The 25,515-nt window shown below is 38.5% G+C and overlaps 1 protein-coding gene across 1 annotated transcript in view; it reads left to right on the plus strand.

The window, feature by feature from the left end:
• Positions 1-25,515, plus strand: part of DYM (dymeclin) — a 382,373-nt gene that overhangs the window by 68,377 nt on the left and 288,481 nt on the right. Inside the window, 1 exon segment of the mRNA XM_032653952.1 lies at positions 6,530-6,602. Coding sequence (XP_032509843.1) covers positions 6,530-6,602 — 73 coding nt within the window.

A 25,515-nucleotide genomic window follows, 5' to 3' on the forward strand; every position in this document is an offset into this window, starting at 1 on the left:
AACAAACAGAAGAAAAAAATTACATGAGATAGAAATTTATGGGAAAAAAAAATCCTTAATCACACCTCTTCAACACAACCAATTTCCTTTTTATTCCCCTCTGGCTTAAAACCTTTTCGAAACTGTTTGGAATTACCTTCCCAATCCTTGGTGTATTTGTTTTACTAAATGCAGTGGAGGTAAATCTCTGTCCTTTGAAAGTAGCTTTGATTTTTTCTGATGGCCGAGGTGCTTTGGCTCCCATGATGGCAGGGCTTTACTGCTCTTTCCTCCACTTGAGCTGGTTCCCTAGGGCCTGGGGCCGCTGTCGCTCAACAGGTGAACCAGAAATTGTATTGTGGGGGGAGGTGAGTGATTTTGGTTTTATTTTTGTCTTAATATAAAACTTAATAGTTTAATCTCATTAGTTATAGATAAATAATGCAAAACCCCCCAAAAAAACTCCACGATAGTTGAACAACGTGACTCAGAGAAAAAAGAAAGCGCAGATTTATTCTTTTAAAATATTTAGCATATAAGATTTATAATCTGACTTTGCAGAAGAATAAAGTGCTTCTAGGGACTCCTGACTTGTTCTTTGGTTATTTAATAGGTGATAGTGTGATTCGCGCTATTTCTTTCTCTCCCCTTCTTTCTTTTATGTAATCAGTGGAACAAAATGAATTAAATTTTACTAATTGGCACATTTTATAATGAAACCTCATAGAGTATATTATCCTTGAGAGTAATTAGAAACATTTCTGTTCGACTGCAGTAATAGCAGTTGACCAAAATTATTGCAGATTTTATTGGAATGGTTGTGCGACACAGGTTTATAAATATTGTGATGCACGGAAATGTAGACCGGTTTTATTTTTAGAAAAGACTGAATCCATTTGCTTTTCCTTAATTAATTCATGGAGGCATATTTGATTTTGCTAATTAGAAGTTTAAATATGATTTTTAATACGTTAGAATAATTCCAGTATTAGCTTCACAGTTAAAATAGACAGTAACCTAGACTCTGTCATGTTTTTTCTGAGTAGAAGTTTATAGTAAGTATAATCTAGCTATGTGTCTTCATCTTAAGGAAGTCTTTTGCTCTGAACTTTCAAGCACTCTTTGCAGTGTAGCTCTGTTAATTCTTAAGTTTTAAGTACCTGTATTAGCACAGTATTGGGCAGCATTGAGAAACTGACAGTTTGACTTTCTGAATGCAAGGAAAACAATGATTAGCTCTCTGTCTTTTAATATTCCTTCTAATAACTATGTGTAACCTGATTTAATTGACCCATATGTTTCTTTTTTTCTGGCTGCTGCTTTGTTTTCCGTCAGTGCTGTTTTTTCCCCTTCCTCGAATGAGTGCTTTAAAAATTTTTCTTTTCTCTCTCTCTTCCCCACCCCTCCTCCCCCCAACTCTGATGGAAGGCGTTTGGTTATGACAGTATTTTATTATCTCTGATTGTCTCCCTAAGGCCAAAATAAGAGAGTTGAATCTTAGTCCGTGATTCTGAATGGGTGCCGAGCAGAAAGCACTGACAGGGACTGGCCACAGCTTAGTTTCAGGTGTAGATTTATTAGAGCTGTGAGGGACCATAAATCTTATCTTACTTTCTCTTTCTTTGCACCTTCCTCTGCTGACGCTCATAGGGACCCGGGAAGTAGCATTTGGGCTTTAAAATGGGAGAACCTCAGGGATAGGGGTGGGATTTCAGTGACGTTGATCAGCAAGCTATTCGTAATAAGAGTATGTATTTATTAGTTGTTTGAGATTGTTTGTAAATTGGATATTTAAGTCAAGAACTTGAGTATGTATTGATGAATGTGTAGGCGAATGTGTAGGCTGTCACCTTGACGTGTAAAGTGATATGTGGTATTTCCAATCTGTCCCCTAACATGGCTCAGAGTACTCACTTACCAGGGATTGTATTTAGGGTCTTCAGTGAAACATGGATTGGTTGACTGGATTTTTTTCCCAGCTTGTAGAAACAGGTCTTTATAGAAGTAATTTTTAAGGGTTTTGTTTTTTTTTTTCTCCTTTGGAAGTCTGAATTTGGGTTAAATCTGAATTCTGCCACTTACTCTAAGTAAGCTAACCTCTCTAAGCCTTGATTTCCCATCTGTAAAATGATGATGATCATACCTGCTCCTTAAGGGTTATTGTTAAGATTATTGTGAGCTAGAGAGAATGGAACGCTCATGATTTAAAATATTAAAATATTTAACTGGAGATATAGAGGCAGTTAAAAACCCTTTAAGAGATTAAAAAAACAGCTCTAGGTTATAAAAGTTCACAACACAGTAAACACGCTGAACCTCTGCAAATTTCTTTACTCAAAGAACATCAATTTACTTTGTCATGAACCTGCAAATTTCAAGGACTTTTAAGATTCTCTTTCCTGTGAGAAATGCATGAATAATTTTTGGCAGGTGAGTTTTATATTTACTTGTTTTTATTGAAACTAAGGAAGATATTTGGCCTCACATGAAAGCTAAGTGATATAAATGCTTGGAAACTAATGCAATATGAGTGACTTGCTTAATGTAAAACCTGCTAAGCAGTCACTCTTCACTTGCTGTGAAATTATTTGCTTCTAGATTAGCCCCAGAAATAAGAATATAGTATTATGCAAGAATGTTTTTGCTTTAGTAAATGGAAGTTGTCAGAGATTTCACCTGGAATTTGCTTATTCTTGCCTTTAGTTTTGTTAGAGCTTTGGCCTTGAAATGCTACTCTTTACTTGTATGAAATGGATTTATCATTATTTTCATTAGTATTGAATTACATTGATAACGGAGCTGTGTATGTACTCCTTAATTAACCAGCTGTAAACTTGGCTGAGGTCATGATGTGAATGGCACATGGAACCAAAGAGAGGATCCTTGTCGCCATTTTAAGATTTGAAAATTAGATGTGTTTACACCCCGTAAGGAAAAAAATCCAATCAAGCACCATCTGTGTGTCCTGAGTACTTGTTCCCTCACCTTCTGTAATTAAAATACTTGTGCTGGGGACTTCCCTGGTGGTCCAGTGGTTAAGAATCCATCTTGCAATGCAGGGGACGCTGGTTCGATCCTTGATCGGGAACTAAAATTCCACATACTGTGGGATCTACTGAGTATGTAGAGCCCGCGTGCCGCAACTACTGAGCCTGCGCGCCACAACTGGAGAGCCCATGTGCCACAACTACAGAGCCCTTTTGCTCTGGAGCCCGCGTGCCACAACTAGAGAGAAGCCCATGTGCCACAACTAGAGAAAAGCCTGTGCATCGCAACAAAAGATCCCACATGGCGCAGCTAAGACCTGACACAGCCAAATAAATATTAAAAAAAAAACCTTGTGCTGGCTGCTTGGCTGAACCAGGGGTATATTATTAAACTGGCTAATTTATTTGGTCTAAAATGTTCTCTAGGGAATCAGTGAGTGACTTTAAATGTTCTTGCTGGGTCTGGGTCACCACATTCTCTGGGGTAAGCCAAGGAATGACAGTTAAGAAAATAAGTATTATGTATTATATGCCAACAAACCAACTTGTTGGAATCGGTTGTTAACTCGTTTGGGTTATGTTGGACAGCTTTTTTTTTTTTTTTTTAAGATGTATTTATTATTTATTTATTTATTTAAGGCTGCGTCGGGTCTTAGTTGTGGCACGTGGGATCTTTTATTGTTGCAGTGTGCGGGCTCTTTGTTGTGGTGTGTGGGCGTCTCTCTAGTGGTGGTGTGTGGGTTTTCTCTTCTCTAGTTGTGGCGCACACGTTCCAGAGCGTGAGGGCTCTGTAGTTTGCGGCACGTGGGCTCTAGTAGAGGTGCGAGAGCTCAGTAGTTGTGGCACACGGGCTTTAGTTGCCCGGCGGCATGTGGGATCTTAATTCCCTGACCAGGGATCGAACCCGCGTCCGCTGCATTGTAAGGTGATCCTGTTGGACAGCTTTGGCAGAGAGAGATTTAGTTATATCTTCTCCTGACTTTCTTCACTAGTTGAGCTATAAGCCTACCACTTCTAGAATGAGATTTAATGTGGTTATTGAACTTGATTCTTGCTGTGTATTCTTTTTAGCATTGATTCGTGTCTTCAGCGTGAAAGAGTAATCTCTTCGAGCTTTGCACTGACCTCTCAGAGGGCTACTGTGCCAGTTCTATTTTTGGCGAGGCAGGAAGGAATTTCTTCATACTTTCTAATGATACCAGGAGATACTGTGGTCTAGAAAAACAGAATTGCTAAACTTTGTTTTGGGATTCCAAGTGCTTTGATGTTTTGGAAGTAACTACTAGATTTGGACTTAGACACCTGTGTTCACTTCAGTGAACACGTATTGAGTGTGTATCATGTGCCAAGTTCTTTGTCAGTCATCACCCTGAAGAAGGACAAAGTCTAATAGGGGCCAGCTTTACATGTAGTCAGAAACTAAGATATTGCAACCAACATTTATAATAACAGACAGATGCACAAGGCATAGGTGCTGTGTAGATGATTATTTTTATTCAGGGTGAGGCAAGAGAGTTGGATTTTATGGAGGAGATGAAGACTGAGGATGGTTCAGGTAGATAAAGTTGGGCTTTAAAAAAAAAAAACAAAATCAGGTTTTTTGGGCATTCCAGGAAGAGAGAATGTAATTGTGGGAGGCATGATACGGCATGTATTAGGCAGCTTGGCACTGCAGGAATATAAATCACGAAGGGAGTAATGGTGGGAGATAAAAATAGAAAGGGATTCAGGGCTTGTATCTTGCAGGGTCTGACATACTGTAGTCTGGGGCTTTGAGTTTTTTCTGATGTGTAGTAATCAGCTTAAAGCAATTGACAAGCTCTAAGCCAGGAGAATGAAAGGATGGAATTTAGTTAGCTCCCTCTGATAGCGATCTGGGGTTTGGATTGGAGAGGAGTAAAATTAGAGGTAGGAATACTAGTTAAGAAGGTTTAAAGAAGTTCCAGAATGAGTTTTAATTTAGTAAATTTGTTTAAAATGATGACATAATGAACGAAAGAATGACAAGGAGTTAAGGAAAGAGGAAATATCAGAGGGGCAGACTGTGTAATTGAGAGGACCTAGAGATTGATTGGTTATAAAAAGATGAGTAGGAGAGAATCATCTGGGTTTGGGGCTTGGGTTACTGATGTAGTCACCAAAAAGGACAATAAAGAATAAAGAACTGGATTTGAAGTGTTGGGAAAGAGGAGTTCAGTTTTGAGTGTGTTGAGGTTGAGGTACCAGTGAAGTATCTAGGTGGAGGTGGCCGGGAGGTAAGTAGATATAAAAATATGACGTGCAGTGGAGAGGCTGAGAGGAAAACCATAGACTTAGCAATCACCAGTGTGTAAGTGACGGTTGATGAAGGGAGAACACAGGGAGTGAGACATGAAGAGAAGAAACCGGTGGTGGAATTCTGGGGGAACATGTCAATGTTGAAAGGCATTCTGAGGTAGCAGATACTGGGAATGAATAGGAAAAGTAGTAGGTTAGAAAGAAGGCATAGGGACTGAGAGAAGAAAGAACTTCATGAAGGAGTAGGTGTCAATAATGTCCAAAGCCAGGAGCCATGTGAGATCCTGATTGGCTTTGGAAGTTAGAAGGTCACTTGGCCTAGAGAAGTTTGGGACAGAGGAGCATTTCTATTGGAACAGTAATTTGTAACCTACCTTCGCTGCTTACTTATTCTGTGACTTGGGAAAGCCATTTTGTCTTTGGCTCTTTGTAAAGAGGTGGTTGGCCTCTTAGCGGGTTTCATTCTGTGATTGGTGGGGCTCCATGGGTTCAGAGAAGGCACTTTGAGGCTCATCAAGGAGATCAAGGGTTAGGTCAGATATTCGTTGGGGGAGAAGGTGCAGATAGTCTATTCCTGATTCAAACAGAGCAGCTGGAGCAGCTTGAATTTTTATCTATTTGACTTTAGTATCAGATTTTATTTGAAAAAACGTAGTACGGTATAAGAAACTTGAAAACTACTGGCCTACAGAAGCCATAGTTAACCTTCAAGCATTAAAAGAGATAGAATAAATAGCTGGTGATCAAAATTCCTCTACTAGGGCTTCCCTGGTGGCGCAATGGTTGAGAGTCCGCCTGCTGATGCAGGGGACACGGGTTCGTGCCCTGGTCCAGGAAGATCCCACATGCCGTGGAGCGGCTGGGCCCGTGAGCCATGGCCGCTGAGCCTGCGCTCCGCAACGGGAGAGGCCACAGCAGTGAGAGGCCCGCGTACCACAAAAAAAAAAAAAAAAAACAGTTCCTCTACTAGATGAAGATTATAATAGATGCTGACTTGCTTCATGACATAGATTTTATTCAGAGGTCAACATTAGTGTTCGAGTTTCTGTAATATTCTTATTTTCATTAGGAATGAAAACTAAACTTCTGAATAACTGAATTCTAGGGACTTCCCTGGTGGTCCACTGGTTAAGACTCTGTGCTTCCACTGCAGGGGGCCCGTGTTCGATCCTGGATTGGGGAGCTGCATGCCGCATGGCGTGGCCAAAAAAAAAAAACAAATTATGAGCTGAACAACCGAATTCTGTTTTACACTGTGTTCAAAAACGTTTTATGTGTCTTACCAGGTTCTGACTCAGAAGATCTTTTGGAAGAATTGCTGTGCTGTTTGATGCAGTTAATCACTGATATTCCACTCTTGTAAGTTCTGGCTAAGCCAGGATTAGTTTTATCTTCTTTGTATATTGAAGATGGTAATTGATCATGTTGAAGAGTTTGTGGGTTGTGGTGTAGTACTTTCATGTATGCTTTTTATGTATGCCTCCGTGTACATCCATGGGCTTCTTCTATCTCTCTTGCCTAATATTTAGACTCTGACGACCTGTCATCAACACAAGAATTTTATGTTGTTGAGGGGAAAATAAGCTCTTTAGCAATACTGAGCATATGATAGGCACAGAATTAATCTCTGTAAACAAGGGTTTGAGAGGGAAACAGTTAAATCTAGTAAATATGTGGTAGATGCAGCTAGTTTTCCACCCGTTATTTGTTCTCCCCTTCTTCCTTGCTTCCTGATTTTATTGCTGTATCTGGCCTTTTTTGGAGAGGTCAGATTTCCATTTCTAGCCTTTCTTGAAGCTATGTGTGGTCAGTGAGATGTGGGGGGGAAGTCCTCAAATGAAACTTATGGGTGCAGCTTTTTAAGGGGACCTGACTCGTCTAGGAGGCATACGTATATTTTTGTTTGTGAGAGCCCACTTTCCTGCTTTCTGGAATGTGGACAGGGTCTCTTTAGAGTTGTGTTGAACATCTTGGCACCAAGAGCTAAGAGACTCAGAGAAAATTCTGCTTTGATGTCATTGAGCTGCTGAACCAAAGTCATCAACTACTACACCTCCTCCCCCTTCCCCATACCCCACCCTTGGAATTCTCATGTGAGAAAACTAGACCCTTATTTGTTTACACTGTTACAACTTGATTTCTGTCACTACAGCTGAATGCAGTCTCTGTGTGATTCAAAATGTCTGTTACTTTTAAAGCAGTTACTCTCAACCTTTTTTTCTTAATTGCCTCTCTGAAGTCCTAATGAAATTTGAATACTCCAGATACACTGAATATCTGTGTATTGTGCTCTGGCCTTTTTGAGGGCCACACATCATCATAATATCTATGAAGTTTTTCACCTCTTAAGAACCAATTTTCACCCTCTTGAGGGTGATCTCGACCCCCCCATCGAGAATGCATATTTTATTTTATTTATTTTTTAATTTTTGGCCACACTGCACAGCATGCAGGATCTGAGTTCCCCGACCACGGATCAAACCCATGCCCCTTGCAGTGGAAGCTTGGAGTCCTAACCACTGGACCACCAGGGAATTCCCGAGAATGCATATTTTAAAGGAATTATTTTTTGAAATAAAAAAGTAGATTTTTAAGATTTATCATCACAGAATCTCAGTCTTTGTGGGGATATCGTTGGAAATGTACCACTTGCCTGTGGCCCAAAAAGGAAAGACAGGTATTTGTGAGAAAACAGGCTCCTGGCCTCTGTTGTGCACAAGTGCAGCATCCAAAATTGTAATATAGATTTAGGAATGAGAGCCACCAAAGCCTGTTGTGACTTGGTCTGGTGACGTGCAGCCTGGAAGGTAGGGCTGAGACAACTGAGGAATCACTGACAGGGACGGGCACGGGAAAAATGTCCCAGGCAAGTTGAACTCTTGTGACAGACACAGGTCTTTGCATGCCTGGTATCCTTTCTCCCTTTCCTCTCCAATATTGTTGGGGGCAGGGTGTGCCCAGCTTAGTTTTCAGGCACTTTGGGAACTAAATATGGCTCTGTGACACAGTTTGAGCCAATTACACGTAAGCAGAAGTCATGAACTTGCAGAGCACGTACCTTCAGCCCGTTGCCCTTGGCCCTTCTCTTCCTTCCTGGATGTGGAGGCAGTGTTTGGGCCATGTTGAAACTATGAAGATGGGCGCCACACACGAAGAACAGCGTCCCAGCAGTGTGGGATACTGATAAAGTTATAGAACCATTACACCAACCCTAGATGGCTTATCTTTGGATTTCTCCTTATGTGCAAAGAGCAAACAGTTATTTTGGTTAAGCCACTGTGGCTATTAGCTTTCTGTTACTTATGGTCAGATGTGGGAAGGGGAACACATATATTGCCTGCTATTTGCATATCACAGTATGTGTGGTGCTTCATGTGTTCCTGATTTAATTTCAAAAGTAGCACTACCTCTATTACATTTGTTGTTACCAAATAGCAGCAATTTTGTATATATCCTGAATGAGTGCCTTTTGTTGTTGTTGTTGTTGATAAAATGTCATGGTAAAGTTAAGGGGGATGGAAATGATAAATCCCTTTAGATAGTAAATAAGCTGTGAATACAATAAATAGACCAGCCACTTAAACACTCTTGGGGAGGAAGCAGTGTTGTAATAAATCAAACATTTTAGTGTTTTATGTGTTTATACTTTTTAAATGAACTGAAAATGCACAGACAACCAGATGTCTTGTATTATGTACACTCAGCTTTAACCAGCTGCTGAAACAATTTCTTATGATTTAATGTTCTTGGAACTCCATCCTACAAAAAGGTTTGTCTTGGTAACAGTTTCCATGTGAAACCAACCTACTCTTTAAATGTTTCATCTACTATAACCATAGTGCAGTGTTACCGATCAGCTTATAATTTAAGGAGGAATGTTAACCTGTGAAAACTGAGGATGGTCTAGACACACCTGACTATCATCAGTCTCGCTATAAACGTTGAAGTTTAACGTTGGCATGCCAGTGCTACATTAGCGGGTGAACAGCAAGAGGAAACTAATTTTAATCGCCATCGTGGGTAATGCAAAACTAGCTTAAACGTTTTGTTTGAGACTATGAAATCACTCTATTAATATTGAAAGCAAATGATTACCAAGAACAGAGGTAGATAGACATTTAGAAATCTATACATTTTAACTGATACTTCATCATTAAGAGAACAGGATCAACTGTGGAAGCTTAAACTCCCAGAATTTGTAGGAATTCATTTGTAATGAAAATGGACCTTTAAGTAGTAAGTGGATACTGCTTCTCAGTTTGGATTTCTTGATAAAATATTAATTCTCTGAGGTGTTAGTCTCCAAAGACAGATTCAAATTACACACCTTCCAGGAATCCTTCCTTAACACCACACCTCTCAGCGTTTATATATGTATTTAAAAGAAAGATTAAGTCAGGCACCGTCTTGTGACTTGACATTTTTTAGTATATATTGGGTTGATCCAGTAGAATTGAAATGTCTTCCAAAAGTAAAACCTTGTCTTTAATTGTTATACCTTCTTGATCTCAAGGAGTTGAATGAGAGAGGAATAAGGTACGATAAAGGTATGACCCTCAAGACACTAATGGAGAGTGTAATGGAACATGGTCGGCAGGCCAGGGTTGAAAGCACACACTTAGAATTTGTGACACTGGTTTGCTTCTTTCAGTGTTACCGTGAAGGTTGAACGAGACCCCGTGATTCTTCCCAGTGATGGAGTTTAGGTGGGGCCCTAGCAGCATAAGCAGCTTGTATGGGCCTAATACTTACATTTTGAGGACTGCTTATGATTCTTTTTTATTATGAAATAGAGTTTATTTTGAGAACTTGAACTGGATGTCTTTCCTTGTCTTTTTGTCTCTGTTGGTTGCTATTGTTTTTGTCAAAGCTATCACTCTTAGCTGTTTACAGTGATGCCATTGTCAAGAACAGGCCCTACTCCTTGCCTCTGTGCCCTCACTCTGGACACGTCGTGAGAGGTCTGCTTAGAGTGGGCCTTTCTGTGGGCTCCAGCCTCTTCCTCTGAGATCCATTTATGTGTCTTCTCCTTTATCAACCTGTGAACTCAGTAAGGAGGATTGGGACGGCTTAATTCTCAGCCTGGCACTGATGGGCAGATTTTTTAATTCTATAATTTAAGAAACTTTAGTTTTTTCATGTTATATATTGATAAAGATACCATATTCAAACTGGATTGCCTTCACCGCCTTTTCCAGGAGTGTGTGTATGTCTGTGTAGTGGGACTTTGCTGCTTCAGTGCCGGGGTATCTGATGTCATCTGCTGACCTTGTCCATGTTACTCATTCTGCTTCAATAATGCTGGTGTCCTTGCTAATTTGGAACATGCCAACCCACTGCTGTCTTCAAGGCCTTCGACCTTCCTTCTGCTGCCTTGCATATCTCTCTTCAGACATCTGCATGGCTCTTGTCCTGACCTCCTTCAAGCTTCCTTCTGCTCAAAGTTCTGCTTCTTAGAAACAGCCGCTCTGACTACCCTAAAATAGCACGCTTCTCATTTTCTGTCCATAAAAAAAAAAAAAATTATTTATTTATTTGGCTGTGCCTGGTCTTAGTTGCAGCATGCGGGATCCTTAGTTGCAGCATGTGGGATCTAGTTCCCTGACCAGGGAATGAACCTGGGCCCCTGCATTGGGAGTGTGGAGTCCTAGCCTTTGGACCACCAGGGAAGTCCCTTTCTGTCCTTTTATCATGCTTTATTTTTTTGTCCTAATACTTATCACTGCTTTTAATTAATTAATTTATTCATTTTTGGCTGCATTGGGTCTTCGTTGCTATGCGCGGGCTTTCTTTAGCTACAGCGAGCAGGGGCTGCTCTTCGTTGCGGTGCGCGGGCTTCTCATTGCGGTGGCTTCTCTTGTTGTGGGGCTCGAGCTCTAGGCGCGTGGGCTTCAGTAGTTGCAGTAGTCGGGCTCAGTAGTTGTGGCTTGTGGGCTCTAGAGTGCAGGCTCAGTAGTTGTGGCGCATGGACTTAGTTGCTCTGTGGCATGTGGGATTTTCCCGGGCCAGGGCTCGAACCCGTGTCCCCTGCACTGGCAGGCAGATTCTTAACCACTGTGCCACTAGGGAAGCTCATATCACTGCTTTTCATATTACCTGTTATTTCTCAAAGAAATTGGAATGAAAGCTACATGAAAACAAGGGCTCTTCCTGCGTTAACATTTGTTTTGCTCACTGCCGTCCCCTTAGTACTCAGGTTAGCCTGGCAAGTGGAAGACTCAAAAAATATTTGTTGAATGAGTAAATCCGTGGGAGCACAGCCTATTAACGTGCTTAAATATTTTGTTTGTTTCTCATCACCTGGTCTATATGGAAACACAGTAGTGTGCTAAGGCATATTCCATTGCGGATATAGTGGCTCAAAGCCCCTTGCAGTTGGTACATTATATTATAAACACTAGGTATCTTATAGACGTTAGCAGTGGAAAGAGGCTACTAGAAACCGAAACACTGAGAAATTACATCTGACAATATTTAAGGAAATGGTATATTAATTAGCTATAAATGCTGACTAGTCTGGAGCCATTTAGTTTAGGGATGGACAGTCAGCATTGTATCTCAGTAGTACCCCAGATGATCCCTTCACAATATAATAATTTCCTTTTCATTAAGTTCATCCACAAAAACATATGTTATGAATATACTAAACTATGTGTATTTACGGTACTGGGCCCTGGGCAAAGAAAGGCATGACTTTGGAAGAGCTTAGAGATGGATAGATGCGTAGAAAGATAGCCCAGTAAGAGGAACAACTGATACATGCTGCAGTCATTGGGAGCTGTAGTGATGAGCAGCGGCTAGGTCTTCAAGGAGGCAGAAAGGAGCTGCATAGGGACCTCTTGGATGCGTCTAATGTGTTTGGAGAATCACAAGTGTATTCGTTTGATTAGAGTGGAGGGTTTGTGGGAGACTAGGGCTGGAGAAGCTATGTGGTTTGATGGAGTAAAGACTTGAATGTTAAAAGGACTAAATGTTTGATTAGGTTTAGGGTTCTCTTTATTAAGATATAAAAGAACATAATATATATATTTTAGAGCTAGTTCTCTGAAATCCATTTTGGATGTATTTGGGGAGGGATGAAACTGATTAAGAATCTTATTGGTAAAATTTTTACTGGATTTATGAAATGTAATAAAATGATATAAAATACACATTTATTCGACCCATAGTTGTTGGTATTGGCTCAGATATTATACTTTGGAAAATCTGAATATTGAAAACTTTTGGTGGCAATGGTGAAGTAGGTGGTTCAAGAACCTGAAGAGCCATAAACAGTTTCTTTATGAAGTCTGCAAGTTTTTGAGAGTGAAGGAACTGGAGAGACCCACGTTGGCAGTGAACGGCCTAACTGTTGGGAAAATGTCTTTGTACGGCCCTTCATGTTGATACCCAAACTCTTCTCAAATCCAGCCTCAGCAGAGTGGGTAGCTAAAACAAGACAGCATTTAAGTTTTAGGTGCTGTAAAGTAAATATCTGGTGTAGCTTTCTGATTGAATTAGATGTTTAAGACATTACAAGCACTGAATTAAAGATGATAGCATTTTCAAATACCAAAACAGAATTAAGTTCACAATAGCTTATTAGTTTGAAAATTGATTTCTGGTGCCTCTGGGGAAAAAATCCCGGTTAAAAAATTTTAATATGTAAGCCTTTACCAGGTTTATTGAAGAAATCTGACTGAGATATATCCAGTACCACAAATGTTGATATTATAAACTTTGTGCTCAGATTGTTCATAATTGCATTATTGAGTGTTGCCAAGAAGTGTAGGAGACATTATGTATTAGGAAAAAACACCACTAATTCTGCATCCAGAAGGTAGTGTTTGAATCCTAGCATTACCACTCATCAGCATTGTCACTCCAGGCCTCAGTTTTCTCATTTTAAAATTGGGGTTCGTAGATCATAGACTGTCACTTGGAAAAGACATTTGAACACATCTGGTTCAGTTGTTTAATAGTTTAGATGTGGAGATTGAAGTGCTTGAGTTTGGAGATCAACTCATGTAGCCATTGAAGGAACAGCCAGGCAAGTTGTTAGTTTAATACACCATGTCCTGAGCTGCAGTAGAGGGGCCTGCAGCTGAGAGGGAGCATCTCATCCTGGGATGAGGTGTGTCTAGCGCTCTCACTGCCTACTCTGTTGCTTAGGATTGCGTTGAAGACCAAAGTAATGCACTCGAAAATGCTTTTATAAATTTTAAAATGCTTTATGATTATAAAACTGTGTTGCTTTACACATACTAAGTACTTAAGAAAAATAATATGTTTGCTTCTGAGTCAATTTTCCTATTCTAAACTTCTCAGTAAAAAGTAATAGCACTTGGTCATTAACAAGTATAGTGGTCATAGGACGCAGCATGTCTGAGATTCAAAAGAACGAGGCTGAATAGTTTGTGTGGGAACCGAAGTAAGTTCCTGTTGGGTCAGGCTGCTTGGAGGAGCTTCTCTGACTGCTTTGGAGGACTGGTTCTAGGCTGGCATTAGGTGTGAGAGATTAGCAGCAGCTAAAGCAGAGTCCTGAATCCTGACTCTCACTTTGCCTGTGTTTGCCTGTTTCCTTGTAAGTTGTGGACTATTTAGAGGCGTATAATCATTGAATTTTTTAGAACTGGAATTAAGCTTATTTTATACATTTTCATTTTATGTATAATGGCACTGAAGTAGAGAGAAAGGAAGTGACTTTCCTAAGGTCAGTTTGCAAGATTCTTAGGTAGCTCAGCCCTGAAAATGTTGAATCTCTGCCTTCAAAGAATTTTTACTCTTATGAAAGCAAGACTGGTACAGGATGCTTTTGTTAATTTCTTTTGCTGTTATTAATACACGTATAGCAAAATATGAATGAGGTGGTTTGATATTAATAACTACAACTTTTAATTCTACCAACAGTCAAACAATTGATTTTCTTTTCCTTTTTAATTTTTTGTGTTACTTACATAAGTTAATTCTTTACAGAGTGATTTCTTTTTTGGGCACAATCCAGATTGCATTACCTTTGGATATCTCATGCTAGTCATTAATGCTGATGCAATTATTTTAAATTGTAACGTATGTATGCACATGGTTTGGGAAGACAATCAAATAGCATAAAGGGCTTATGATGAGAACAAATCTCCTTGTCCTATATCCCTTTGCTCTCCAGAGACAGTCATTTTTCGTTTTTGACTATTCTGGTGGTTTATATAAATCTTTACCCTTATCTTACCTTTATATGTATTTGTAAATAATATGACACTATTTCTTTTTTTTTTTAATTAAAGGCTTTATTTTTCAGAGCAATTTTAGATTCACAGCAAAATTGGGCAGGAAGTACAGAGTATTCCCATACCCTTCCTCCCACGCATAGCCTCCCCTGTTATCAACATTTCTCACCACAGTGGTACATTTGTTACAGTGGATGAACCTACATTGGTACATCATTATCACCCAAGTCATAGTGTACGTTAGGGTTCACTCTTGGTGTGTTGTACAGTCAGTGGGTTTTGACAAATGCATAATGACACGTATCCACCATTACAGTATCATAAGTGTACTTTCACTGCCCTAAAAGTCCTGTGTGTTCTGCCTGTTCATCCCTCCCACGCCCTTAACCCTTGGTCACCCCACTGATCCTTTTACTGTTTCCATATTTTCACCTTCTCTGGAGTGTCATATAGTTGGAATCCTACAGTTTGTAGCTTTTTTAGATTGGCTTCGTTCACTTAGCAACATGCATTTAAGGTTCCTCTGTGTTCGTGGCTTAGTAGCTCATTTCTTTTTAGCACTGAATAATACTCCATTGTCTGGATGTAGTACATATACATACATTCACTTAATGCATATATACAGATATAGTCCTCATTTAAGTCTTAGAATTGGAGTTAAGTGTGACCACTTTAAAATTTGGTAAAAATATAATAAATTCGGTAAAAACTTGTTCCCTAAAGGGAGTATATCATTTATAGTCCCACCAAAAACGTTTAACAGAGCCTTGCCAATATTGTGTATTATAAAATTTTTCGTGTGCTGAAAATGGAAATCATATTGTGATCTTTATATGCATTCACTCATTACAAGTGAGGCTGAACATTTCATATATTTAAAAGCCATTCATAACTTTCGATGAAAGTTTAGCAATCATTTCTAGTTCTTGAGAGCTCTTTCTCTCTGATTGTTCTTTGTTTATGAATGTTCTTTGTTTAAGCTGGCATAATTGCAATTTGGACACCCACATAACAATTTTGGTATATTTGCTTTATTATTATGTATCCACCTTATCAATCCATCTTAACTTTTGATTTTTTAGAATGTTTTTAAAACCTCTTTTTGGTTGAGCTTTATTTCAAGAAGGTATGTGGCTATATTTTATACATTTGATGCACTGTTACATATATAGCATTAGTTCTTTGAGAAGCTGTAAAAACATGGAATGGATATTTGAGTTTATTTGATCCGCTCCATTAATTTTTATGTATGATGAAGCTGACAGATAAGGTGACTGATAAAGGTAACTAACGAATGACAGTTCTGATACTAGAATGCAGATTTCTTGGTGCCTAACCTCCAGGCACTTTCTGTTCCATTGTTAATACTTTTATAAATGAGGAGTATTACCATGTCTTCGATTTTGTTGACTTTTAAAACTAGCCGTTACTGCTGTCGACCGTATCTGTAATACACGGTACCACTTTGTAGTCTTTCCTCACATTTTACTTTTGGAATCTCCCTGTTGGCATGACATTGATATTTCTAATTTTTGGTCTTAATCCTTTGAACTTGTCAGTTGTTTTTGTTAAACTTACGTTCCATTTACAGTACTGTCAGTTTCTTATCCAATAGCAAGTCAAAGGAGGATGGTTTTTTCTCCTGCATATTCGTTGACTTTGACCTTAGCCAACACTAACACCCATTTCATGAAGGCTTTTGTCTTTATCCAAGTGTTCCACTCTGCCCTAGCAGAGCACTGCAAGGTCATGGCGCCTTTTTTTTCTTCACATGAATTAATAACTTGCTCCAACAGTAGTTTGTTCTAGGACATTTCCAGCCCAGATGGTGGAAAGTTCTTGTGATAATATGGCAGCCGAAGCAACATTTTGGCTTTTTAAAGTTGACTTTGTTTTGGCGATTGTGTAATGAAAATCTTCTGAAGATTATGCAAGGACATTAAACAAGAAAGATCTGTTGGCTTAAAACATTTTTCATCTTTTAAAAACCACCACACTCAGCATGGTAGAATTTTGGTTTCTTTCAAGTGTTGGCCTGTCTTGGCTCTTTTCCTTGATTATTTGGCACTTAAGATAGCCCAATTAATGGATTTAAAATTTTGTTTCCACAGGAATAAAACGTTGCTTTGAATTCCTTTTTTTGAGCATCATAGAAAGTTACAGCAAGAATTGACATTAGAGGTCATCTTGCCCAATGTACTTATTTACAAATAAGAAAACTGAGACCCAGAGGAGTTATTTTTTGAAGTTAATAGAGTGAGTTTAATAGAGAACTTAGAAACAGATCCTAGGTTTTCTCACTTGGGGTCAGTGACTCTTTCAGCGTACCACAATATGATTTAGCTTTTGTTTATTCTTATTTCAGTGTCATCAGATTTTAATCAGTAAATTTTGATTTTATAATTTATGATAATCCTCTGTTTTTAGTTCTTGATTAATTTCATTTTCAAACAGGTGATACATTTATGTTGTTCAGATACCAAACACGTAAAAGTGTACATGAACAATCTCCTGGCTGTCCTTGTTCCCCATCTCTCCAGCCTTCTCATTTGTCTCCCTAGTAACCACTGTTCATTCTTAGTTTCATATGTATCCTTCCTGAAATTTTTCATGCATATATATTCAATTACGAATTTAGATTTTTATTTCCCCCTGTATTCATATAAAAGGTTGGAAGTTATACATAGTGTTTTGAATTTTCCTCTTTTTCCAGTTAGCAATCTATCCTGGCAGTTTCTGTATACAAGCATTCAGAGAGCTTTCTCATTTTTGTCTTTCAAGTAACAACTTTATTGAGATATAATTCAAATACCCCAAAATTTACCCTTTCAAAGTATATATTTAAGTGGTTTTTAGTATGTTCACAAAAGTTGGGAAACTATCACTGCTCTCTAATTCCATCATTTCATTACCTCAAAGAGAACCCCTGTACCCATTAGCAGTCATTTCCCATTTCCCCCTCCCTCCTGTCCCAGTAACCACTAATCTGCTTCCTGTCTCTATAGGTTTGCCCTTTACGGACATTTCATATAAATAGAATCATATGATGTGTGGCCTTTTGTATCTGGCTTCTTTTATTTAGTGTAATGTGTTCAAGGTTCATCCATGTTATAGCATGCCCCAGTACTTCATTCCTTTTTATTGCTGAAAACTATTCCATAGTATGTATATACCACATTTTGTTTACCCATTCATTCAGTTGATAAATATTGGGGTTGTTTCTACTTTCTGAATAGTGCTGCTGTGAGCATTCATGTACAAGATTTTGTGTGGACGTAGTTTTCAGTTCTCGGGTATGTGTCTAGGAGTAAAATTGCTAGGTCATATAATAACTCTGTATTTAACTTTTTGAGTAACTGCCAAACTTTCCCTCAGTGGTTCCCTCATTTTACATTCCCACCAGCCGTGTATGTGAGTTTTGATTGCTCTACATCCTTTCTCATTTGTTTTTAAAAGTTGCATTATATTCTGTTGTAGGTCAATATCAGTTTATATTTAATCATCCCCCTATTGAAAGACATTAGAATTGTTAACATTTTTTGCTAATATCCTGTGCTCCTTCTCATTTTGGCACCTTTATTGTATCTATTTCTAGGACCAGTTTTACATTAGAAAGATTAGTCCTTTGTGACATTAATTTAAAGTACATTTTTTTTCTAAGTTTGCTTTTTGACTTATTTGCTTTTAGTATATGTTTGTTTTTGCCATGATACATTTTTAAAAACTATTTTTGAGAATTTGAATTTATCAGGGTTCCCTGGTGGCGCAGTGGTTGAGAATCTGCCTGCTAATACAGGGGACACGGGTTCGAGCCCTGGTCTGGGAAGATCCCACATGCCGTGGAGCAACTAGGCCTGTGAACCACAACTACTGAGCCTGCGCATCTGGAGCCTATGCTCCGCAACAAGAGAGGCTGCAACAGTGAGAGGCTTGTGCACCGCGATGAAGAGTGGCCCCCGCTCGCCGCAACTAGAGAAAGCCCTTGCACAGAAACGAAGACCCAACACAGCCAAAAATAAATAAATAAATAAATAATAATTAAAAAAAAAAGAATTTGAATTTATCAATCTGTTACAGCTTTTAGGCCTTTCAGGCTTGTTGTTATCTTTTTGGGCTCATCTCTTACTACTCTCCTTCTTGCAGATTTCATTCTAACCCCACTGACCTCTTTGCTGTTCTTTAAGTATGCTAGGTGTGTTCCTACCTCAGGGCCTTTGTGTGTGCTGGTCCCTCTCCCTGGAAGACTTTTCCCTTGCTTCCTTATTTCTTTCAAGTCTTTGTTCAAATGTGAACTTCTTGTTGAGTCTTCCTATTTAAAATTGTAACACACCCGTGATGGATGTCAAATTTTGGGGTACTGAAATATGAATTCACTTTTTAATGATTATAACAAATTAGGTGAGTGTTAGAATGCTGTTTGTTTTTTATGATGGAACAAAAATTTCTAAGTGTAAAACATTTCAAATAGTGCTTAAATGCTTTTAATGACTAAATGCTTTTAATGAGACTGAATCTGTGACTCTGTGCCCTTTGCCAGTATTTAAACACTTAACTTATGTCTTTGGCAAGTGTGATGGTTAATTTTGTGTGACAGGTTGAGCTGAGGGATGCCCAGATGTCAAACATTATTTCATTTTTTCTGGATGTGGCTGTGAGTGTGTTTCTGGAAACAATTAGCGTTTGAATAGGTAGACTTTGTAAAAAAGATCATACTCACCACTGTAGGTGAGCATCATCCAGTCCATTGAGGGCATGAATAGAACAAAAAGGTGGGGGAGGGGTGAATTTTTTCTCTTGCTTAATCTGAGACATCCATCTCCTTCTGTCTCCGGGTATTGGCACTCCGGTTTCTTGGGCTTTTGCCCTCGGACCAGGGCTTTTCTGCTTCTCAGCACTTGGGTTTGGACTGGAGCTACACCGCTGGCTTTCCTGGGCCTCCAGCTTGCAGATGGCAGATAATGCCACCTTGAGCCTCTGTAATTGTGTGAGCCAATCTCTTATAATAAATTACTTTCTATGTATATATTTCTTTATATCCTGTTGGTTCTCTTTCTCTGGAGAGCCCTAAATAATGCAGCAAGTGTGTCTAATTCATTGCTACAGTCTGAATGTTCATGTCCTCCCCAAACTCGTATTTTGAAACCTAACCTCTAAGATGATGATGTTAGAAGGTATGGGGTCTTTGGGGGATGATTAGATCATAAGGGCAGAGCCCTCATGAGTGGAATTAATGCCCTTATAAAAGATACCCAAGAAAACTTCCTTGCTGCCTTCCATCATAGGATAGCATAGCAAAAAGGTGCTTAATCTCTGTGACCCAGAAGCCAGCTCTCATCAAATACTGAATCTGCAGGTATCTTGACCTAGCCTCTCAGCCTCCAGAACTGTGAGAAATACATTTCTGTTGTTTATAAGTTACCCAGTCTGTATTAGTTTGTTATTACAGTCCAAAAGGAATGAGACACTTAGATTGTTTTTCCTAGTTGCAAATCCTCTTTACTTTGATTGTTTACAGTGAAGTGAGAGAGAGAGGAATAATTAAGAAAACCTGGGACTTCCCTGGTGGCACAGTGGTTAAGAATCTGCCTGCGAAATGCAGGGGACATGGGTTCGAGCCCTGGTCCAGGAAGATCCCACATGCTGCAGAGCAACTAAGCCCATGTGCCACAACTACTGCCTGTGCTCTAGAGCCTGTGAGCCACATCGACTGAGCCCATGTGCCACAACTACTGAAGCCTGCGTGCCTAGAGCCTGTGCTCTGCAACAAGAGAAGCCCGCACACCGCAACGAAGAGTAGCCCCTGCTCGCTGCAACCAGAGAAAGCCCGTGCACAGCAGCAAAGACCCAATGCAGCCAAAAATACATAAACATTAAAAAAAGAAAACAAAACAGAAAAAGAAAACCTATGGTCAGAATGGGATTAGAGATTGTCCTCAGACCATCTCTCCTGATATTTTATTTTTTTTCAGGAAATTTCCTGGTGGAGACAGCCAATTTGAAGTAAATATTTCTCCCATTCATTTTCTTTATGCCCTTCCCATTTTGAAAATTTAAATTAATAATAAAAGTATTCACCTATAATCTCATCTTCCAGGATTGCTCTTTTTATTTTTTGCATATTAACATCTGTATGTGTATTCACTCATATGATGCATACTATTCTGCTATCTTTGCTCAACATCACATCATGAAGCAAATATTTTTTCAATAAAGTGTATTTCAAAAGCAGATGGGATGACTTGTTTTATGAGGCCAGCATAACCCTGATACTAAAACCTAACAGTGGCATTCCATAAAAAGAAAATTACAGACTGATATTTCTCATGAATACAGGAGAAAAAGCTTAAAAAAGTTAGCAAATTTCATCCAGCAATGTAAGAACAGGATAATACATTATAACCAGGCGGGACTTATCTCAGGAATACAATATTGTTAACACTTGAAAATCAGTATAATATGCCACATTGACAAAATAAATTAGAAAAGCCATGTGATTGTCTCAGTAAATGTCGAAAAAGCATTTGACCAAATTCAACATCTATTCATGGAAAAAAAAACAAACCTCTCAGCAAACTAGGAATAGAAGGAAACATCTTCAACTAGGTTAAGGGCATCCATGAAGAACCTGTAGCTAACATTACACTTAATGATGAGAGACTGAAGGTTTACCTCATCTGTGATCAGGAACAAGCCAAGGATGTTTGGTCTTAGCATTTCTGTTTGCTACTGTATGAGGCCCTAGCCAGTTCAGTAAAGCAAAACAAAGAATAAAAGACATAGAGATTAGAAAAGAAACAGTAAAACTATATTTGCCAGCAACATAATTGTTTATGTAGGTGACCCTAAGGAATATACAAAAGCTACTTGAACTAAAAATGAGTTTAGCAAGGTTGCACGTTGCAAGATGATTGTACAAGAATCATATACTAGTAGCAAACTATTGGAAACTAAAACCTTAAAAATTCCATTTTAAAATGATATGAAATACTTAGTAAATTCAACAAATATGTGTACAGCTTATATATTAATAACTAAAAAACATTGCTCAGTGAAGTCAAAGAAGACCTAAATGTAGACATACATCATATTCATGAATTGGAAGAGTCAATATTGTTAAGATGTCAGTATTACCCAGATTGATCTACAGAGTCAGTTCATCACATTTGTACCAGAGTATTTTTTGCTGGTTTGTTTTCTTCATAGACATTGACAAGCTGATTCTAAAATATATATGGAAATGCAAAGAACCTAGAATATCTGAAGAAATAATTGAAAAGGAAGAACATATGGAATACTTACACTATATCACTTCACAGTGTGCTATAAAGCTACAGCTTTGAAGATAACATGGTACTGACCTAAGTATAGACAAGTAAATCAGTGGATCAGTATAGGGGGCCAAGAAATAGATCTGTACTTCTCTGGTCAATTGTTTTTTGTTTGTTTGTTTTGTTTTGAGAAAAGAAGCAAAACAATTCAGTTGGGAAGGGAAAACTTTTTAAACTAATGGTGCTGGAAAAGCTGATTATATGGGAAAACAAAGCAAAACAAAAAAATTTTGACTCGTACTTTCACATATAACATAAAAATTAGAAAAATACACACAATCTTGTTTTAGGCAAAGGTAACTTAGAAAACATACAGAAAGCAATAGCCAAAAAAAGAAAAACTTGATAAGTTAGACTACTTCAAAAGTAAAAATCTTGCCTCTTCAAGAGAGACAGTTCAGAAAAAGAATAGTCAAGCCACAGATGGGAGAAAATGTCTCCAAAACGTATAGCTGGCAAAAGACTTTATTCTTGAATATATAAAGATCTCTTACAATTTAAAAATAATTAGGCAAATATCCCAATTAAAAATGGAAAAAAGATTTAAATTGCTACTTCACTAAAAAGATATATGAATGGCCAATAAGCACATTGAGTTTTAGTGTGATTAGTCATCAGAGAATGCAAATTAAATGCTATAGTGAGCTATTACTACACACAACTAGAATAGCTAAAATTAAGAAGACTGATAGTACTGAATGTTGGTGAGAATGTGGAGCAACTGGTACTTTCAGAAATTGCTGTGGGTAAAGAAGCCAGTCTGAAAAGGCTGCAATACTGTATTATTCCCACTATATATTTTGGAAAAGGTAAAACTATGGAAACAGTAAAAAGATCAGTGGTTGCCAGGGTTTGGCAGGAGGAAGGGATATATGGACAGAGCACAGAGGATTTTTAGGGCAATGAAACTGTTCTGTATGATACTATAATCAAGGATACATGTTATTACCTTTGTCAAAATTTACAGCGATTATAGAAATTACACAGCAGTAGTGAACTCTAATGTATATTATGGGGTCTTTAGGTGATAATGATGTGTCAGTGTTGGTTCATCATTTTTAACATATATGCTACTCTGGGGCAGGATATTGATGGTGGAGAAGGGTATACATATGTGGGGGCAAGGGTTATATGGAAATTCTCTATACCTTCAGTTTTGCTGAGAACTGGAAACTGCTTTGAAAAATAAAATCTATGTAAAAAATTGCTGTGGTGTATAAAATGGTACAACCAGTTTGGGAAAAGTTTTGACAAGTTCTTATGAAGTCAGATATCCACCTCTCTTCTCATCTAGCAATTTTACTTTCAGGTATTCACTGAAGAGAAATGAAAATATATGTTTGCAAATGACTTGTATGCAAATGTTTATAAATCTTTCTTCATAAACCTTCTCATAATAACCCCAATCTGAAAACAAATGCCTCTCAACATCATCATGTTGTCTCTCTATACTTTATTCTTGGTTATTTCTTATGACTTTATGTCCAAGTCACTAAATCTCTCTTCAGCTGAGTCTAATCTGCTGTTAAACCCATTCATTGAGGTTTTCTTTCTTTCTTTCCTTCTTTCTTTCTTTCTCATTTACTTATTTTTTTTTAATCAAGTTTTAAAATTTGGCTATTGTATTTTTCATTTCCAGAATTTTTTTCTAGAACTTCTTAAAAAGAAATATCTGCTATATTTATATAGTTTACAGGTCCTTGAGAAATTTTTGATTTGAAAACTTTGGCTTTTATGCCATAGGTAGAGTAGGCATAGTTGTACTTGGTAATTAATATTATTATTGGGAGAGTTTTGTTTGTTTTAGGGGTGTATGGTGGTTCTTGTTCATGTAGTTTTATCTCTTTATGTGCCTATTTTTGATTGTTTGCTAGTTTTTATATTTGTAAAGTTGTAGAAGTAGTTTGATAGGATGATTTTATCTTTCTTCAGAGGGGATTGTCTGTTTCTGTTGGGTGCCTTGGATTCTTCTTAATTCCATTTCAGAATTTTTCTGGCCACCCAGGGAACTTAAAGCTGGGTTGTTAGTCCATGAGATTGTTGATTTACTTCCTGCTCCCCCTTACTTCCAAGGTAAGGATCCCCTTGAGGATCTCTACCCTGTGTGTGGAATGGAGTACTAGGGCTTACTCCCTTGGTAGGCTTGGACTCCAGTTTTTGTGCCCTAGATTGTCAACCCTGTCAAAAGCACTGCTTGGATTCCCAGCCACCGCTTATGGATCAGGAAGCATCCCAAGGCCAAAGCAATTCCAGATGTCAGGCTGACCTCTCTAGGTTTTCTTAGTGCCTTGAATCTTGGCCTTGTAATTCTTCGGTATTTTACTAGCTCTTTGGTCCTTTTAGAAAGTGCCCTTCCAGACCCTCCATCAGTGATTTTTGTTGACCTCATTGGGAATATTCTTCTGAATTTTCTGTCTGTCATTGCTGGAAATGGAGGTAGCCTCAATTCCTGTGATCTCTTTAAAAATTATGTGGTTGTGTAAGTTAATATATAAGCTGTGCTTTATTACATTTTTCATTTTCTAATATTGGTTGATTTTTTTTTTTTGGTTCAGCAAATATTTTCTTGTGTGATGTAGACTATAGACTATGAAAAGCATAGTCCAAAGTCTTGAGTGATGAATATGAGTCAGACAAGCAGTTTGGGGGCAAGGGTAGAGGGAGCTGAAGCCCTCACACAGACTTGGGAGATGTGCGGGAAGGAGGTAACTAGGAAGTTAATTGATGGATAGTTGCATTTTATCCATGTGTGTCTTTAAAACATATTTCTTAAATGGCTATTTCAGAGGTTTTCCTGTTTAGATCAGTTTTTTCCCCATAGGCAGAGCCCAAATTTATATTCACAACTTATTTTGAAACTGACTTTAAAAATATGTCATCTTCTTTCTTTTTTTTTTTTAAACTTTTAGTTTTTAAAAAAATTTTATTAATTTACTTTTGCTGCGTTGGGTCTCCGTTGCTGCACATGGGCTTTCTCTAGCTACGGTGAGTGGGGTCTACTCTTCGTTGCAGTACGCGGGCTTCTCATTGCAGTGGCTTCTCGTCGCGGAGCATGGGGTCTAGACGTGCGGGCTTCAGTAGCTGTAGCTTGCGGGCTCTAGAGTGCAGGCTCAGTAGCAGTGGTGCTCCAGCTTAGTTGCTCTGCAGCTTGTGGGATCTTCCTGGGCCAGGGCTTGAACCCATGTCCCCTGCATTGGCAGGCAGATTCTTAACCACTGCGCCACCAGGGAAGTCCAGTCATTTTCAATACCATTTATAATAGAAAATATTATAAGGGCATGTTGAGTAATTACATGTTGAGGGCATGTTGAGTAATTACTTTTGCTGTTGCTACTAGTTCTGTAACTGTAGCCCCAGGAGTCTAGTGAATTTTCTTTTATTTTTTTTCTTTTCTTTTTTGGCCATGCTGCCCTGTGTGCGGGATCTTAGTTCCCGAACCAGGGATGGAACCTGTGTGCGGCCCTACCACTGGACTGCCAGGGAATTCCATTTTTGTGTGTGTGTGAATTTTTATGCAGAGCACTAAATCATGAATTAGTTTCTGGAAGCTGGGAGTTTCAGATATACTTTGTCATGTAAAATTCGTACATGAATGAATGTATTTTTCTTGGTTTTGGTAAACCCCAAATAATATTAATTTCTCACTGTGCCCAAGAGCACAAAGAGACTATTCAACAAATATGTGTGTACTTGTGGCCAGCCACAGTTTTAGGTGTCAGGGATACAATAGTGAATAAGATA

The sequence above is a fragment of the Phocoena sinus genome, chromosome 14 (assembly GCF_008692025.1).
Source record: "Phocoena sinus isolate mPhoSin1 chromosome 14, mPhoSin1.pri, whole genome shotgun sequence".
NCBI lineage: Eukaryota > Metazoa > Chordata > Mammalia > Artiodactyla > Phocoenidae > Phocoena > Phocoena sinus.